We start from the raw sequence: 16218 nt of genomic DNA, 5'->3' as shown, positions 1-16218 counted from the left end.
ACCTGCTGCACGTTTCCAGCAACTTCTGTGTTTATAAAGGATTAGGTAATGTTGGTTTTAATGGCGTCCGTCCATACAAGGTTCTGCTTGAAGCTCCTCATTACCAGCTCCACCACATCAACAACATTTCCCCCTGAGAATTCCTTGCCTTTTAAGTCCAGTTTCTGGTCGGATTCAATGCACAATAATAAACTGTGAGAGAAATGTGTAACTGGTGTGATATGTAGTTTACACCCTAACAATACATTACTATTGGCAACCAAACAGAGGTGTGGGGTGGGGGTGGGGGTGGGGGGAGAAGACAAGAGGAAATAACACACCTAACATGGTAGACGCTAAGACCCCCAACACACACTGTTTACTCCCCCTCTTCCCCTGGAATACAGGAGTGAGAGATTGACATGTGGAATGTGATGATTAACACTTTGGCACCCTGTCGCTTATGTTGGAGCTCTCTACTCTAACCCCATTCCCGTCTCTCGCTCTCTCTCTCTCCCGCCGTTGTGTCTGCGCTGGTGCTCGCTCCCCCACTGGAGCTCTCTACTCTAACCCCATGTGTTAGTCTGGCTCAGTGGTTGCACTCTTGCCTCTGAGTCAGAAGGTTGTGGGTTCAAGCCCCCATATTGGGACGTAGAATCACTGACGCCCCAATGCAGCGCTGTGGGGGGGTGTTGCATTGTCGGAGGTGCCGTCCTTCAGATGAGATGTTAAACCAAGGCCCCGGCTGTCTGCTCAGGTGGACATTAAAGATCCCAAGACACCATTCGAAGGGAATTTCTCTCTCTTTCCCGGTGTCCTGGCCAATAATCCCCCAAATAAAATTGGGCACTCACTCCATGGCTATTTGTGGGACACTGCTGTGCGCAAACTGGTTGCCGAGTTTTGGCCACAGAATATACAGTCAATTCACTTTACAGTGTGTACCGTGAAGTGTTTTGAGATGTCTCGACAACATGATAAGGCGCTGTATCAAATGTGAGGATTATTATTAAAATAAAATCCACTCTGAGACCTGGTGTCTCAAGACGGAGTTGAACGGAGCCGAGTGAGGGTAAGTGGTTGTAATGAAGACTGTCTGGAACTCGATCCCTGGGTGGGGTCTGAAAGTCTTTCAAAGAGGAGATAAGTTTAGATCGGGACAGTCAGAATATTCAGGGACATCCTAATACCAGGGGACATGGTCTGCCATTGAATGGGGGGAACCTCAAAACAAATCTGCGGAAACACAACAACAACTTGCACTTATATAGCGCCCCCCCCCCCCCCCCCACTCCCCATAGCGTCTCAGGGAGCGAGTAGTACATGTAAATGTAATAGTAAAGATCCCATGGCTCTATTCAAAAGTATATCCTGTGAAGCGCTTTGAGACGCCTCGAGGGTGTGATAAGGAGCTCTATGGACAGACAGACAGACAGACAGACAGACAGACAGACAGACAGACAGACAGACAGACAGACAGACAGACAGACAGACAGACAGACAGACAGACAGACAGACGGTGGAAGCAGAAAGTGTTGTTTGTTTCAAGAACAAATGAGAGAGATTTCTGTTGGGGAAATAATATCTGGAGGGGAGACAGTGTACAGTTTGGGACACGACATGTCAGGTCAAGCGACTGCCAGGATGGTGGAAGGCGAATTGGATGGACCTCGATGGTCTTTGGCCAAGAAATTCTAATGTTCTTATTCGAATTGCTCACTGTGACTAAAGGACAATCACAAATCGAGAGCTCCAGTCATGTTGCGGCTTTAAATAGCGGCTGAGAGAAAATTCCAGAACATGCGTTCGCACACATGCTAAATCGGGTTGTGGTGTTGACACATGGTGAAGCTGATCACTCATACTGGGTCAGGTGTGGGGGCGGAGGGGGGGAGTTGGTGAGCTGGGGGAGGGGGAGAGGGGGAGAGGGGGAATGTTCAATGCCAGGTGTCTCCGGTACCTTGACACGCTCTCACCGCTCGCTTGAGATGTTCAGTTGGCTTGGCTCGGGAGATTGTGAGTTTAAGACCACCCCCCACCACTGTCTCCCCCCTCCCCTCCTCTCCGCACCCCACTGCATAGGGGGCTCTGAGCTCAGAGTCCAGGCTGACACTCCAGTGCAGTGATGGGGGGAGAGGGAGAGAGAGAGAGCTGCATTGCCAGTGTCTATTATATGTAAAATTTGGGGGGGGGGAGTTCAGATGATAATAATAATAATTGGATCATTGAGATGCCTCAAAGCGCTTCACGGGATAGACTGTAAAACATAGTATTTTGTGGGCAAAACGCAGCAGCCGATTGCGCACAGCAGCGTCCCACAAACTGTTGTGGATTGAGTGACCACATTTCCAAGGGTAATAAATCCATGAATGTTTGTGGTACACCCCTGTGCGCAATTGTCTGCGGGGGGGGTGGAGGGGTGTGTGGGGGGGGAACACGGGGGAAAGGCTTTACAAAGGATCGGAAGAACCTGATCTTTTGATTTGCTGATCAATATAATTAATCATTAGTGTGTGGTTCGACGTCAGTCACCACACATCGAGCACAGGCATCGCATTGCGTCAACCTCGGGTGAGGAGTTTCAGTTGAGTTGAAGTGTCCTTTAAAGTCGAGTCATTGTTTACGTTGCGTCTCAGTAAGACTGAAGGGGTCATTCAGGACGAAAGCCTTGTGCCAGCCTGACTCAACCCCTCGCTCGGAGTCGGGAGGTTGTGGGTTCAGGCCCCATCTCAAAGTTGCGGCTGCTTCTTCAACGCAGTCCTGGGGGGGGAGAGAACATTGCGTTGTCAGAGGCCACGTCCTTTAGAAGGGACATTGAACCTCACTCCCTATTCTGTGCCCTGTTCAGGGGGACTTTAAAGACTCTGTGACACTTTTGGTAAAGAGAAGGGAGTTTCCCTCTCTCTCTCTCTCTCTCTCCCTTGTGTCCTGGCCATCAATCCCCCCCCCCCCCACCAGATTAATCATTCATTGAGTGAGGTGGGGAGAGGGGGGACCTTGCAGTGAACAAATAAAATGACACACAAAATAAACACATACAATTGCAGATAAGAACGGTCCTTCAACTTTTACAGTTGTTTGCGAGGATTTCCCTCAGCCCAAATTTGGCTGCCGCGTTTCGCCTACAAAGCACACAGTCACTACACTTTACAGTGTAACCTGCGAAGCGCTTTGAGACGTCTCGACGCCGTGATAAGGCGCTGTATCAAATGCCAGGATTATTAATTATTATTAATATTATTACTATTCCACACTTGAGCCACCAGTTAATCCAAATTAGAATAAATGATCTGGAATCTAATCTGAGAGATCGAGGAGGAATTTATATATAGAATAACAGCCCCTTCCCCGCCTTACTCCCCCCCAGGAGTGAGTCACAGACCGGAACCTAACCTGGGTGTTGGGGGAGGGGGTTGTGTTATATATAGAATAACAAATATCCTTTATTCTTATTCAGTTACAAGTTTGTGAGTTGAGTTAACGAGTGCAACTTGTGAGTTTATATCTCGCATTCCCCGACACTCAACTCACAGAGGAAAGCCCTAAATCACCAGACAAAATCTCAGCCCATTTTCCTTGAATGTAACTCAGGGTTTGATGTCCACTCAGTAGACAGAGACTGAAATAAGATAACAGCGAGCAACTGGGTGGGAGGATTCAGTGCGAGAGACTGACAGCATTGAAGACCCTATAGTGTGGCTGAAAGGGGAAAGTGGGGGCGAGGAATGGAGTGGAGGTGGGAGGGGGGGGGCTGGGCTGTATTTATAGTAGGAGATTAGAGTTCTTCGTTGTCAGTCCATTCGGGGTGTTGAAGAGAGAGCAGGAGAAAGAGAAAGGCAAACAGAGAGGGGGAGAGAGAAAGAAAAAGAGACGTAGAGAGAGCGCGAGTGAGATAGAGAGACAGAGAGAGAGAGAGACGTTAGAGATAGAGAGCGATACACACAGAAGGATATTGTGGAGGAGGCAGTTTGATTGAACCCAAAGGTTTAAACCAGAAACATCATGTCTTTCGCCTCCAGCTCCAGCACCTCCAGCTCTTACAGGAGGACGTTCGGTGGGAACGTGATGAGTTCCCCCCAACTGTCCAGAGCTTCGTACTCCAGTGGGCGCTTTGGGGGGGGCAGCAACGCGGCCTCCAGGGTGGTGATGTCTAAGACCACCACTGGGTCACTGCCCAGCTACACCAGCTTCCGTGCCAAGGCTCCGGTCAGGAGCTACGAGGTGGTGGACTTCAACCTGGCAGACGCCCTCAATCAGGAGTTCCTCCATACCAGGACCAACGAGAAAGCAGAGATGCAACACCTGAACGACCGCTTTGCCAGCTACATCGAGAAGGTCCGCTTCCTCGAGCAGCAGAACAAGATGCTGGTGGTGGAGGTGAACAAGCTGAAGGGGCAGGACACGGGCCGGGTGGGGGACCTGTACGAGCAGGAGATGAGGGAGCTTCGCAGGCAGATCGAGGCGCTGACCAACGAGAAGGTCCGGGTGGAGGTGGACAGAGACAACTTGGCCGATGATCTGCAGAAACTCAAACAGAGGTAAAGCCAGGCCGCAGAGCTGTGCAGGGAGCCACCCCCCCCACCCCACCCTCCCTCCCTCCCTCCCTCCCTCCCCGCTCTCCACCCCCTCCTGATCCCAACCCCCAGCTCGGGTCCAAACCCCTGACTGTCCAGCGCCTTGGGACGTCCTCCCGACGTGAAGGTCAGGCGCTGTGTAAATGTACTTTGTGGTTGTTGTTTCCAATAACAACAATAATCCCGGCATTTGACACAGTGCCTTATCACGCCTTTGAGACGTCTCAAAGCGCTTCACAGGATACACCGTAAAGTGAATTGACTGCATTTTATGGGCGAAAAACAGCAGCCAATTGTGCACAGCGGCGTCCCCACAAACAGCCGGGGATTAAGTGACCAAACACACAAAAATTTTTTTTGGAGGGTTTATTCCCCTCGGAAAGCGATCCACCAATCGACTATTAAGCGGGTTCCTACTTACTGCTGGTAATCAAAGATGTGTGGAGTAAGGAAACTTGCCTGAGGTGTCGCCCCGCCCTGGAATTAAACCCAGGTCCATAAAACGGGCGGGGTGAGGGGTGAGGGGTGGTGGGGAGTGGGGGAGGGGGGAGGGGAAGTGCCAGTAATGAATCAATGCTCTCGTGACCCCCATTCATCAAGAGATAAAAATAACGAAAATAATCCTTGCCTTTGATCTGGCGCCTTCCCCCCTGTCAAAGCGTCTCAGAGCGCTTCACGGGATGTTATAGTCAAGTGTAGTGACTGTGTATATTGTGGGCGAAACGCGGCAGCCAATTGCGCATAACACTGCCCCACAAACAGGAGTGGGATTGAGGGAATCCACTTATATTGTGGAGTCTTTATTATCCGGAAAGTGATCTGACAATCGGCTAATACCCGAGTTCCTAATTACTGCTGAAAAACAGAGCTGTGTCTGTGTGTGTGTGTGTGTGTGTGTCTGTCTGTGTGTGTGTGTGTGTCTGTCTGTGTGTGTGTGTCTGTGTGTCTGTCTGTGTGTGTGTGTCTGTCTGTGTGTGTCTGTGTGTGTGTGTGTGTGTGTGTGTCTGTCTGTGTGTGTGTGTCTGTCTGTGTGTGTGTGTCTGTGTGTCTGTCTGTGTCTGTGTGTGTCTGTGTGTGTCTGTGTGTGTGTGTGTGTCTGTGTGTGTGTGTGTCTGTGTGTGTGTCTGTGTGTGTGTGCGTGTCTGTGTGTGTGTGTCTGTGTGTGTCTGTGTGTGTGTGTCTGTGTGTGTCTGTGTGTGTGTGTCTGTGTGTGTGTGCTGTGTGTGTGTGTGTGTGTGTCTGTGTGTGTGTGTGTGTGTGTCTGTGTGTGTGTGTGTGTGTGTGTGTGTGTGTGTGTGGTGTGTGTGTGTGTGTGTGTGTGTGTGTCGTGTGTGTGTGTGTCTGTGTGTGTGTGTGTCTGTGTGTGTGTCTGTGTGTGTGTGTGTGTGTGTCTGTGTGTGTGTCTGTGTGTGTCTGTGTGTGTGTGCGTGTGTGTGTGTGTGTGTGTGTGTGTCTGTGTGTCTGTCTGTGTGCCTGGTGTGTGGAGTGAGGAAACTTGCCTAAGGTTTTGCCCTGACCTGACCCGCCCGGGAATCAAACCCGGGTCCTCTGGCTTACGAGGCGAGTGTCTGATCACTGAGCGACAGGGACTCCACATTTTAAGACAGAAACGGATGCTCACCCGGTGTGAGGGGGGAGAGACGGGTGGGGGGAGACGGAGTGGGCGGGTGGGGGGAGGGAGACGGGGGTGGGGGGGGTGGGAATGAGAGACGGTTGGCTCAGTTGACGAGGCTGCGTTTGCGCCACAGGTTACAGGAGGAAATCCAGCTGAAGGAGGATGCCGAGGGCAACCTGGCAGCGTTCAGACAGGTGAGGTTCACGCTTGGTCATGGGTAACGTATGTAGCACACGGAGAGCCATGATCCTCTCGGCACCGGGTGGTCACGGATGGACGTCAGGTGATCCTGAGGCAAAGCGAAGACGGGGCTCGGTGTAAAGGTGGCCACATGGGGTTTGGGGTGGGGTTTGGGATGGGGATTGGGGTGGGGATTGGGGTGGGGTTTGGGGTGGGGATTGGGGTGGGGATTGGGGGTTGTTTCTAATTGTACCCGCAGTGGGTGGTACGGTCTCTGTGCCCTGTATCTCGCTCGATCGCTGACTCCCTGTGAAACCCGCCTCTCTCCCCCCCTCTCTCTCCCTCTCTCCCTCCCCCCCCCCCCAGGATGTGGATGCTGCCACCCTCGCCCGCATTGACCTGGAGCGTCGCATCGAGTCCCTGCACGAGGAGATCGCTTTCCTGAAGAAAATCCACGAGGAAGTGAGTGAGGGGGCAGAGTAGCGCATCCCCCCCACCCCCCCGGGCCCCCCCACACCTCCACTCCCTGCTCCTTACGGCCCCCCCACCCCACGTTGCACACCCTGCCTCCTGTCCTGTGTGGCAGCCTGGCACAGTGGGTAACGCTCTCTCTCTCTCTCTCGCGCTCGGTGTCCTGGTCGACAATCCCCCAAATAAAATCGGTCGCTCGCTCCCAAGTCCCTCCCCCAAAAAACAAACAAAATAATAATGTGGTCACTCAATCCCCGGCTGTTTGTGTGGGGGACGCTGCTGTGCGCAATCGGCTGCCGTGTTTCGCCCACAAAATACACAGTCACTACACTTTACAGTGTGTCCTGGGAAGCGCTTTGAGACGTCTCGAAGACGTGATGAGGCGCCGGGTCAAATGCCAGGATAATTATTATTGTTATCTCTTGATTAACAAAGTAATGAATTAACATTAAGAAACAGTATCCAATGGCGGCCTTTAACATAGGGATTGCCGGACGAACAAGAGACCAAAAGTCCACCTAGTTCTCCCTGTACCCCCTCCTGGTAGTCACAACAACAACAACTTGCGCCCTTCACGCGGGACAGTGCCTCAGAGCGCTGACCTGATCACGTGCTGTAACGAGACGCTGTGCGCATTGGTTTCAGGAGTTGAGGGAGCTCCACATTCAGCTCCAAGAGCAGCAGGTCCAGGTGGAGGTGGACATGACCAAGCCAGACCTCACCGCTGCCCTGAGGGACATCCGCTCCCAGTATGAGACCATCTCAGCCAAGAACGTGCAGGACGCTGAGGAGTGGTATAAGTCAAAGGTAAGGAATCGTTCTTCGTCAAACCCATGGCTCAGCATTGGCCAAGTAGCGTCACCGTGACCGGCCGGGTGGCTGACACACACGGAAACCCGTCACCGTGACCGGTCGGGTGTCTGACACACACACACGGAAACCCGTCACCGTGACCAGCCGGGTGTCTGACACACACGGAAACCCGTCACCGTGACCGGCCGGGTGTCTGACACACACGGAAACCCGTCACCGTGACCAGCCGGGTGTCTGACACACACACACAGGGAAACCCGTCACCGTGACCGGCCGGGTGTCTGACACACACACACAGGGAAACCCGTCACCGTGACCGGCCGGGTGTCTGACACACACACAGGGAAACCCGTCACCGTGACCGGCCGGGGGTCTGACACACACGGAAACCCATTGTCGTGATACCAAAGCCTGGAGGGAGGATCCTGTTGATGGTGGTTGACCTTTAAGCCGAGTGCCTTGCGATGTGTTTCCAGGTGGCGGATCTGAACCAGACGGCTGTCAAGAACAATGAGTCAGTGAGACAGGCCAAACAGGAGGCCATGGAATACCGTCACCAGATCCAGACCTACACCTGTGAGATCGATGCCCTCAAAGGCTCTGTGAGTGTCCGCGGAGGTCACACCCAGCCCCGCCTTCCCTCTCAGCCCCGCCTCAACGACGACAACAAATTACATTTACACACTGGGAGGATGTCCCGAGGTGCGGGACAGAAAGGGATTTGCCCCATCAGAGGCAACGGAGCACAGGGAGGCCATTCGGGCTGTTCTGCCAGTTTATTAGATCATGGCAGATCCTTTAAACCCATTTCAGTGCCTCTTCCCCCCATTCCCCCAATTCCCCCTAATTCCCCCCATTCCCCCATTCCCCCCAATTCCCCCCATTCCCCCTAATTCCCCCCATTCCCCCTAATTCCCCCATTCCCCCAATTCCCCCCATTCCCCCAATTCCCCCCATTCCCCCCATTCCCTGACCAACACTGTAAATGAGCCAATGTGCAGTGTTATCAGTGCAACACTGACATCTGGTGGTCACACACGAGTACTGCACTGTCTCCAATTCCTATAATGCCCATTGCTCCAATGTTTAAATAGACATCAATCTCTCACACACAGACACACACACAGATAGACACAGACACAGACACACACACACAGATAGACACAGACACACACACAGATAGACACAGACACAGACACACACACACAGATAGACACAGACACAGACACACACACAGACACACACACAGACACACAGATAGACACAGACACACACACAGACACACACACAGACACACAGATAGACACAGACACAGACACACACACAGACACACACACAGACACACAGATAGACACAGACACAGACACACACACAGACACACAGATAGACACACACACAGACACACAGATAGACACACACACACAGACACAGACACACAGATACACACAGAAACACACACAGATAGACACACAGACACACACACACAGACACACACACAGACACACAGATAGACACAGACACACAGACACACAGATAGACACACACACACAGACACACACAGATACACACAGACCCACACACAGACACACAGAGACACACACACAGACACACACACAGACACACACACAGACACCCACAGATACACACAGACACACAGATAGACACAGACACACAGATAGACACAGACACACAGATAGACACACAGACACACACACAGACACACAGATAGACACAGACACACAAACACACACACACAGACACACACACACAGACACACACACAGATAGACACACAGACACACACACACAGACACACACAGTTACACACACACACATACACAGACACACACAGATACACACAGAAACACACACAGACACACACAGACAGACACATAGACACACACAGATAGACACACACAGATGGACAGGACAGGCTGAGGACACGTGTCGATGCGTAATACTGAGGGACATGTCTCAGGACGCCACCTCCAATGTTTTGCCCACAAACTACAGTCACTACACTTTGCAGTATATCCTGTGAAGCGCTTTGAGACGTCTTGAAGACGTGATGAGGCGCTGCATCAAATGCCAGGATTATTATTATTGTTATTAATGAGTGCTCTCCCTGCACTGCACTGGAGTGTCAGCCTGGAGTGGGAGCTCTAAGTCCCACCGTGAGTCTTTCTCTCGTCTCTCTGCCACTCTCTTCCCCCTCTTTCTTTCTTTCTTTCTTTCTCTCTCTCTCTCCCTCCCTCCCTCCCTCCCTCACTCACTCACTCCTCTCTCTCACTCTAATTTTCCTCTCTCTCCCCTTTCACTCTGTCCCTCCTCCTCTCTCTCGTTCCCTCTCTCCGAGCAGAACGAGTCCCTGATCAGACAGATGCGGGAGTTGGAGGAGCGCTTTGGCCACGAGGCCGCTGGCTACACCAACACCATCGCTCGGCTGGAGGAGGAGATCCGCCACCTGAAGGACGAGATGGCAAGGCACCTGCGGGATTACCAGGACCTGCTCAACGTCAAGATGGCCCTGGACGTGGAGATTGCCACCTACAGGAAGCTGCTGGAGGGAGAGGAGAGCAGGTGTGTGTCCAATGGCCCCCAACAACAACAACAACAACTTGCATTTACACAGCGCCCCTCACGCAGCACAGGGCAGCGTCCCAGAACACTTGACAGTGGCGGAGCTCAACCCCAAACCGGGGGGAGGGAGCGAGGGAGGGAGCGAGTGACCTTAGGCACTGGTAGAAGAGGAAGGTCTTCAGACGCGATCTGAGGATGGGGAAGGAGGGGCCGAGGCGGAGGGAGAAGTCTCATTCTCGATTGCCTGTACTCCTGCGATGACATGTTTCTAATTAAGTTATGATTTTAATTACTTTTTTTTTCCACACATCGATCGCAGGATTACTCTCCCGGTGCAGACCTTCTCATCGCTGAGTTTCCGAGGTAGGTACCTGACCATCTGGTCCAAACCTGGGGAACAGTCAGGTTAGACGTCTCACCATCCTCTCAACATCAAACTCTGTCCGGCTAGACTTGAGATCAGGGAATGTTTCCTCCCACAAAGGGCGTCAGCGGAGGGATTGAGCAGACTGGGATGGACTACAGGGGCAGAGAGTTGGAATGGATTGAGGGTTGTTGAGAATTGCAGAGGAATTAGATCAAAATAGGAACATAGGAACAGGAGGAGGCCATTCAGCCCCTCAAGCCTGTTCCGCCATTCTATTAGATCGTACCTGATCTGTACCTCAACTCCATGGTCGCCCAGGACACTGACTCGGTGAAACTCCCTTCTCCTTTCCAGTACTTTTAAAGATGGGAATTCCAAAATGTAATAAATACGGTGGAACAGGCTGGTTGGGCCAAATGGCCTCTTTGTGTTTTTCCCAATTCCCATCCTCTCTGCGTGCAGAGTTGGGGTGGGGGTGGTGGGAGGGGGTGGGCGCGAGGCTCACAGATTAACGCTAGTCGCTGTGTGTTCTTCCTGCAGAGACCAGCCCAGAGCAGCCCCGTTTCTCTGAGGTTCACACCAAGAAGACCGTCACCATCAAAACCATTGAGACGAAGGACGGAGAGGTGAGTGTGTGACCTGTTCACGATAGTGACTGCACTTCTTGTGTGATGCCTTCTCATCTGAGCGTTGACTGTTCTCCTGGGAATCCAATCCCCGTGTCTCGTCTTTTCTTGCAGGTGATCAGTGAATCCACACAGCAACAGCAGCAGGAACTGCCTTAGAGCCCCCGCCCCGGGGGGCGAGGGATGGAGAGGGGGGGAGAGAGACCCAGCGAGGGGGCCGAAAGTCAACGTATCCCCTTCACCCAGCCCCGACCGACTGACTGACTGACCGACAGCCCACACGCCACCCATCAGTGCCTCCGAGTCGCTCACTGTAAACTCCGTCACCTGATGACAACACTGTAATGTCATGTATCACTAGTCTGTAACGGTAGCCAGTAATACTGGCTGTAATGTCATGTAATACTGACTGTAATGTCATGTAATACTGACTGTAAAGTCATGTAATACTGGCTGTAATGTCATGTAATACTGACTGCAATGTCAGGTCATAACGGTCTGTAATGTCATGTAATAATGGACTGTAATGTCATGTAATACTGATTGTAATGTCATATAATAAGGGACTGTAATGTCATGTAATAATGGACTGTAATGTCATGTTAACACACACGTAGCCCTGGCTGACGAGTCTCACTGATAAAAACCAAACACGAGGAGGGAATGGAATTAAAGCAAAATATATTTCATCCTCTGCGGTTTTTCCTTGACACGTTTGTGTAATTTTCAAGAACGACAGATGCACATACATGTTTACATGTTGACACAGCGCCCGACATGCGTGGTGAGCTCTCGCGGCGCCTTACAGTGGCTTTGGGGGGAGAGGGGGTGAATCCCGAGTGGGTGGGGGGGGGGGGGGGGGCAGGAGCCGGCAGTGCGGGAGGGTTTTGTTTGCTGTCAACAAGGCGGTCAATGTCACAGGCGATAATTAGCTTTGATGGTGACATCAGAGCTTAAATTCCACCCTCCTCCTCCCCCCACTCACCCCCCACCCTCTGAAGGGTTTCAAATACCGTCAAGCCAGTTTTTTTTCGGGGGGGTTTGGGGTTGGGGGGGAATTGTTATGGTTAGTCTTACCCCCATTTTTTGTTTCCGATGTGGGCGCTGACAGTGTCTGTCTATGAGCTTCGGAACCCAGTGTCCATAGAGTGTGGACCAACCTGCCAACCAATGTCAATCACAGAGCCAAGGTAGGAGGCTCACTCGTGTGTGCGTGTGTGTGCGTGTCTGTGTATGTGAGTGTCTGTGTGTGTGTGTGTGTGTGTGTGTGTGTGTGCATCGGGACAGGACAACAACAGCAACATCAACACATTACAGTTACAGTTACAGCCTTCTCACCTCGGGAGGAACGTCCCAAGGCCCTGGACAGTCAGGGATTTGGGCCCGAGCTGGTGGTTGGGATCAGGAGGGGTGGAGGGATGTCAGGGAGGGTGGGGGGCGGGGTAGGAGTGCGACCTAAGGCACGGTCAAAGAGGAGGGTCTTGAGATGGGTCTTGAAGGAAGGGAGGGAGGACAGGATCTATCTTGGCTGTGTGGTTGGAGTTGGACAAGCTGGATCCCAACATGCAGCTCGTAGTGTTGTGTGTGTGTTCCCCCCCACCCCCCCTGCTACCACCACCCTCCCTGCTAGGTCCAACAATCCCATGGCTGGATCTAGCTGCTCTCTGCCAACGTGTGTCTGTCGAACAGGTACTCGGCCATGCTGTTGGCGGGGGCTCCCAGCCTCTCCAGGCGGGAGATGTAGCCCCCCAGGGTCTTCATGGTCTCAGCCTGCTGTCTCAGATAGTCCGTCTCCAAGAAGTGACATAGCTGTAAAGCGAGAGAGAGAGAGAGAGAGAGATTTTTTGGGGGTTCTGACACACGTGGAAACCCAACACTGTTGCTTAAGAGTTTCCAACTGAGAATTCCCGTGTCCCACTTACACATGGAAACCCCAGAGATAGATTGTTGGAAAGGAATGCGCTCGCTCTCTCTCTCTCTCTCTCTCTCCCTGGAGGGACGACCACCCCCCACCCCCCCCCGCTTACCTAATTCTGAAAAGTATTAGGCGCAGGTTGGCAAGAGCCAAGGCTTGGGTTGGGGGGGAGCCCAGAGTGTGTGTTGGGGTAACTGCTGGGGTCTAACCAGCTAAACCCACACAGCTCGGCCATTGATATCGCTGTCTCGCTTACTTGTTGTTGTGTTAGACAATGTAAATCGCAGCACTAGAAAAAAACAATAATAATAATCCTGGCATTTGATACAGCTCCTCAACACGTCGTGGAGACGTCTCAAAGTGCTTCACAGGGTACTCTGTAAAGTGCAGTGACTGTATATTTTGTGGGTCAAACGCGGCAGCCAATTGCACACAGCAACGTCCCATAAACAGTCGTGGATTGAGTGACCAAATTATTATTATTGTTATTATTTTGGAGGGATTATCACCCCAGGAACTCACGTAAGGGTCTTTCTTATCACAGCCCAGTTTGTGCAGGTCCAACAGACACTGGTTGATGCTCTTCTCCAGCTGTAGAGCACACTGCATCGCTTCCAGCCCGTTGCTCCACTCATCATTCTCTGGTTTCTGAAGCCACACAGCAGATAGCAGTGAGCAGTGAGCAGATAGGAGTGAGCAGTGAGCAGATAGGAGTGAGCAGTGAGCAGATAGGAGTGAGCAATGAGCAGATAGGAGTGAGCAGATAGGAGTGAGCAGTGAACAGAGAGGAGTGAGCAGGGAATGAGAATCAACTAACAACAACAAATGGCAGTTACCCGGCACTTTTCAGGTCAGGAAGACATCCCGAGGCGCTGGACAGTCAGGGATTTAGACCCGAGCCGGGGTGCGGGAGAGGGGACATGAGCTGCAGAGTTCTGGATGATCTGCAGCTTGTGGAAGGAAGAGTTGGGAAGGCCGAAAGCAGGACCCCTGAGCTAGAGGGAGAGTATGAGCTGAAGGGATTTGGAGGGAGCGAGGCGAGGGGGGGAGGGAAGTGGAAGGGGAGAGGAAGGGGGGAGAGAGGGGGTGTTAACCCAGAGACTCCCACACACTGACCTTGATGTCCTGCAGAATGATGCGTCCGCCTCGCTGGTTCTGGAAGGTCATGAGCTTCTCTGCATTGCTTCTCTCCTTGTGAGATCGTTCCTTATAGAAACCCGAGAAGTGTGGGAGAGCAACATCGTCCCGGTCAAAGTAACAGGACTGGGAACACACACGTACATACATGTCATACACATATCACACACGTATCACACATGTATCACATACATGTACACATATGATACACATATTATTAGAGCATACACATTTCTACATATCGAGGACGTGATAAGGCACGATGTCAAATGCAAGGATTATTATATCGCACCCGCATACAGTAATCATAATAATAATAATCCTGCATAATAATAAGAGTCCCACAGGACTCCACAGACACAGAGGTGGGGGAGGGGGTGGGTAGGGAAGGGGTGGAGATGGGTGGGGTGGGGTGGGGGGGGCGCGGAGTTATCGGGGTTGGGTGGGCAGGAAGAATGCTTACATTTGACACAGTCCCGGAGCGAGAGGAGATGGGGAATGCTCACCATTGAGAGATACACGTAGGAGGCGCAGAGCTCCATGTTAATCATACAGTTGACGGCCGTCTCCAGGTCCCTGGTGTAGTTCTGACGGATGTGTGACTGCATCCTGGTATCCCTTGGCAACCGGCCAGCGGAGATGTGAGTCTGATTCATACAAAGCATCACAGTCATTAAAATTACTACTGGAGGCCATTTGGCCCCTCGTGTCTGTGCTGGGGCTCGCTCCCCCACTGGCGCTCTCTACTCTAACCCCATTCCCTGCTCTCTCTCTCTCTCTCCCCATGGTGTCTGTGCTGGGGCTCGCTCCCCCACTGGAGCTCTCTACTCTAACCCCATTCCCTGCTCTCTCTCTCTCGGTCCCCCCATGGTGTCTGTGCTGGGGCTCGCCCCCCCACTGGAGCTCTCTACTCTAACCCCATTCCCTGCTCTCTCTCTCTCTCTCCCCATCGTGTCTGTGCTGGGGCTCACTCCCCCACTGGAGCTCTCTACTCTAACCCCATTCCCTGCTCTCTCTCTCTCTCTCTCCCCATGGTGTCTGTGCTGGGGCTCACTCCCCCACTGGAGCTCTCTACTCTAACCCCATTCCCTGCTCTCTCTCTCTCTCTCTCCCCATGGTGTCTGGTGCTGGGGGTCGCTGGAGTGAGCGGAAGTGGAGGGTGTTACAGATACTCACTGGTATCTGGGACTCTCAGAGAGAGAGTGACTCCCTGACCTGAGCAGACAGGGTACCTGAGGGGACGTCTCTGGGGACGGGGGAAGGTCACACAAACTGATGGGCGATTGAAGATAAACAAGGGATCGAGATGAGACGTTCCAAGTGACATCACTCTGTTCCGTGGAACCTCAACACGAAGACAGAGCCACAGGGGGCGGCGTATGATGTTCTGAGACGCCTCCCCACGTGAAGGGCGATGGGTAATAATAATAATAATAATAATCCTTGCATTTGATATAGCGCCTCATCACGTCTCAAAAGTGCTTCACAGGTTACGGTGTAAAGTGTAGTGACTGTGTACTTTGTGGAAACGCGCCAGCCAATTGCGCACGGCAGCGTCCCACACGCAGTCGTGGATCAAGTGACCAAACTATCATTATTTTATTGTTTTGGAGGGACTATTACCCTCCGGAAAAGCGATCCGCCAATCGACTGACAACCGGGTCCCTACTGACTGCTCGTAAACAGAGGCGTGCGGGCGGGAGTAGGGAAACCCGCCTGAGGTTTCGCCCTGTCCTGCGGAATCGAACCGAACCCGGGTCCTCTCGCTTGCGAGGCGAGCGCCTGTGTGGGGGGGGTCTGGGTGAGGCTGAGAGAGAGAGAGAGGAGTTTCAGGTCTGTCTCAACCGACCTGGACACGACAGCCGGTCGTTCCCCTCTGCCCAGACTTGCAGAAGGGAATCATCGGCTGCGGTTACAGGCTGTACGCACCGTGATGCTGGTGTGTGCCAGGAGGGGGCGATG

At 52.5% G+C, this 16218-nt stretch overlaps 2 protein-coding genes across 2 annotated transcripts; one reads left to right on the top strand and one right to left on the bottom strand.

Moving 5' to 3' along the window:
- The first annotated feature begins 3736 nt into the window (after positions 1-3736).
- On the top strand, positions 3737-11893 carry LOC103172839 (desmin-like). Its single transcript, XM_042336043.1, has 9 exons — positions 3737-4517; positions 6302-6362; positions 6715-6810; positions 7465-7626; positions 8109-8234; positions 9991-10211; positions 10531-10574; positions 11119-11204; positions 11319-11893. Exons 1-9 carry the CDS (start codon positions 3982-3984, stop codon positions 11361-11363), a joined length of 1377 nt encoding a protein of 458 aa, XP_042191977.1. The 5' UTR covers positions 3737-3981; the 3' UTR covers positions 11364-11893.
- Positions 11894-12809: 916 nt separating this feature from the next.
- LOC103172841 (ferritin heavy chain B-like) lies at positions 12810-14864 on the bottom strand. The gene is made up of 4 exons (XM_042336046.1): positions 14763-14864; positions 14236-14382; positions 13642-13767; positions 12810-13013 (listed from the first exon to the last, which is right to left on the bottom strand). Exons 1-4 carry the CDS (start codon positions 14862-14864, stop codon positions 12858-12860), a joined length of 531 nt encoding a protein of 176 aa, XP_042191980.1. The 3' UTR covers positions 12810-12857.
- Positions 14865-16218: the final 1354 nt, after the last annotated feature.

The sequence above is a fragment of the Callorhinchus milii genome, unplaced genomic scaffold (assembly GCF_018977255.1).
Source record: "Callorhinchus milii isolate IMCB2004 unplaced genomic scaffold, IMCB_Cmil_1.0 Scaffold6, whole genome shotgun sequence".
Lineage (NCBI taxonomy): Eukaryota > Metazoa > Chordata > Chondrichthyes > Chimaeriformes > Callorhinchidae > Callorhinchus > Callorhinchus milii.
Note: the sequence above shows the minus strand (reverse complement) of the source record. Positions and strands in the feature narration are given on the sequence as shown.

Bases quoted from the DNA above. Each gene is read 5' to 3' on its own strand.
- LOC103172839 (XM_042336043.1), top strand. From the start codon at position 3,982: ATGTCTTTCGCCTCCAGCTCCAGCACCTCCAGCTCTTACAGGAGGACG. The intron at 7,627-8,108 runs GTAAGGAATCGT...ATGTGTTTCCAG, and splicing joins AGGAGTGGTATAAGTCAAAG to GTGGCGGATCTGAACCAGAC. The intron at 10,212-10,530 runs GTGTGTGTCCAA...CATCGATCGCAG, and splicing joins CTGGAGGGAGAGGAGAGCAG to GATTACTCTCCCGGTGCAGA.
- LOC103172841 (XM_042336046.1), bottom strand. From the start codon at position 14,864: ATGCAGTCACACATCCGTCAGAACTACACCAGGGACCTGGAGACGGCC. The intron at 14,383-14,762 runs GTGAGCATTCCC...GTGTGTTCCCAG, and splicing joins CCTACGTGTATCTCTCAATG to TCCTGTTACTTTGACCGGGA. The intron at 13,014-13,641 runs GTGAGTTCCTGG...CTCGCTTTACAG, and splicing joins GTGATAAGAAAGACCCTTAC to CTATGTCACTTCTTGGAGAC.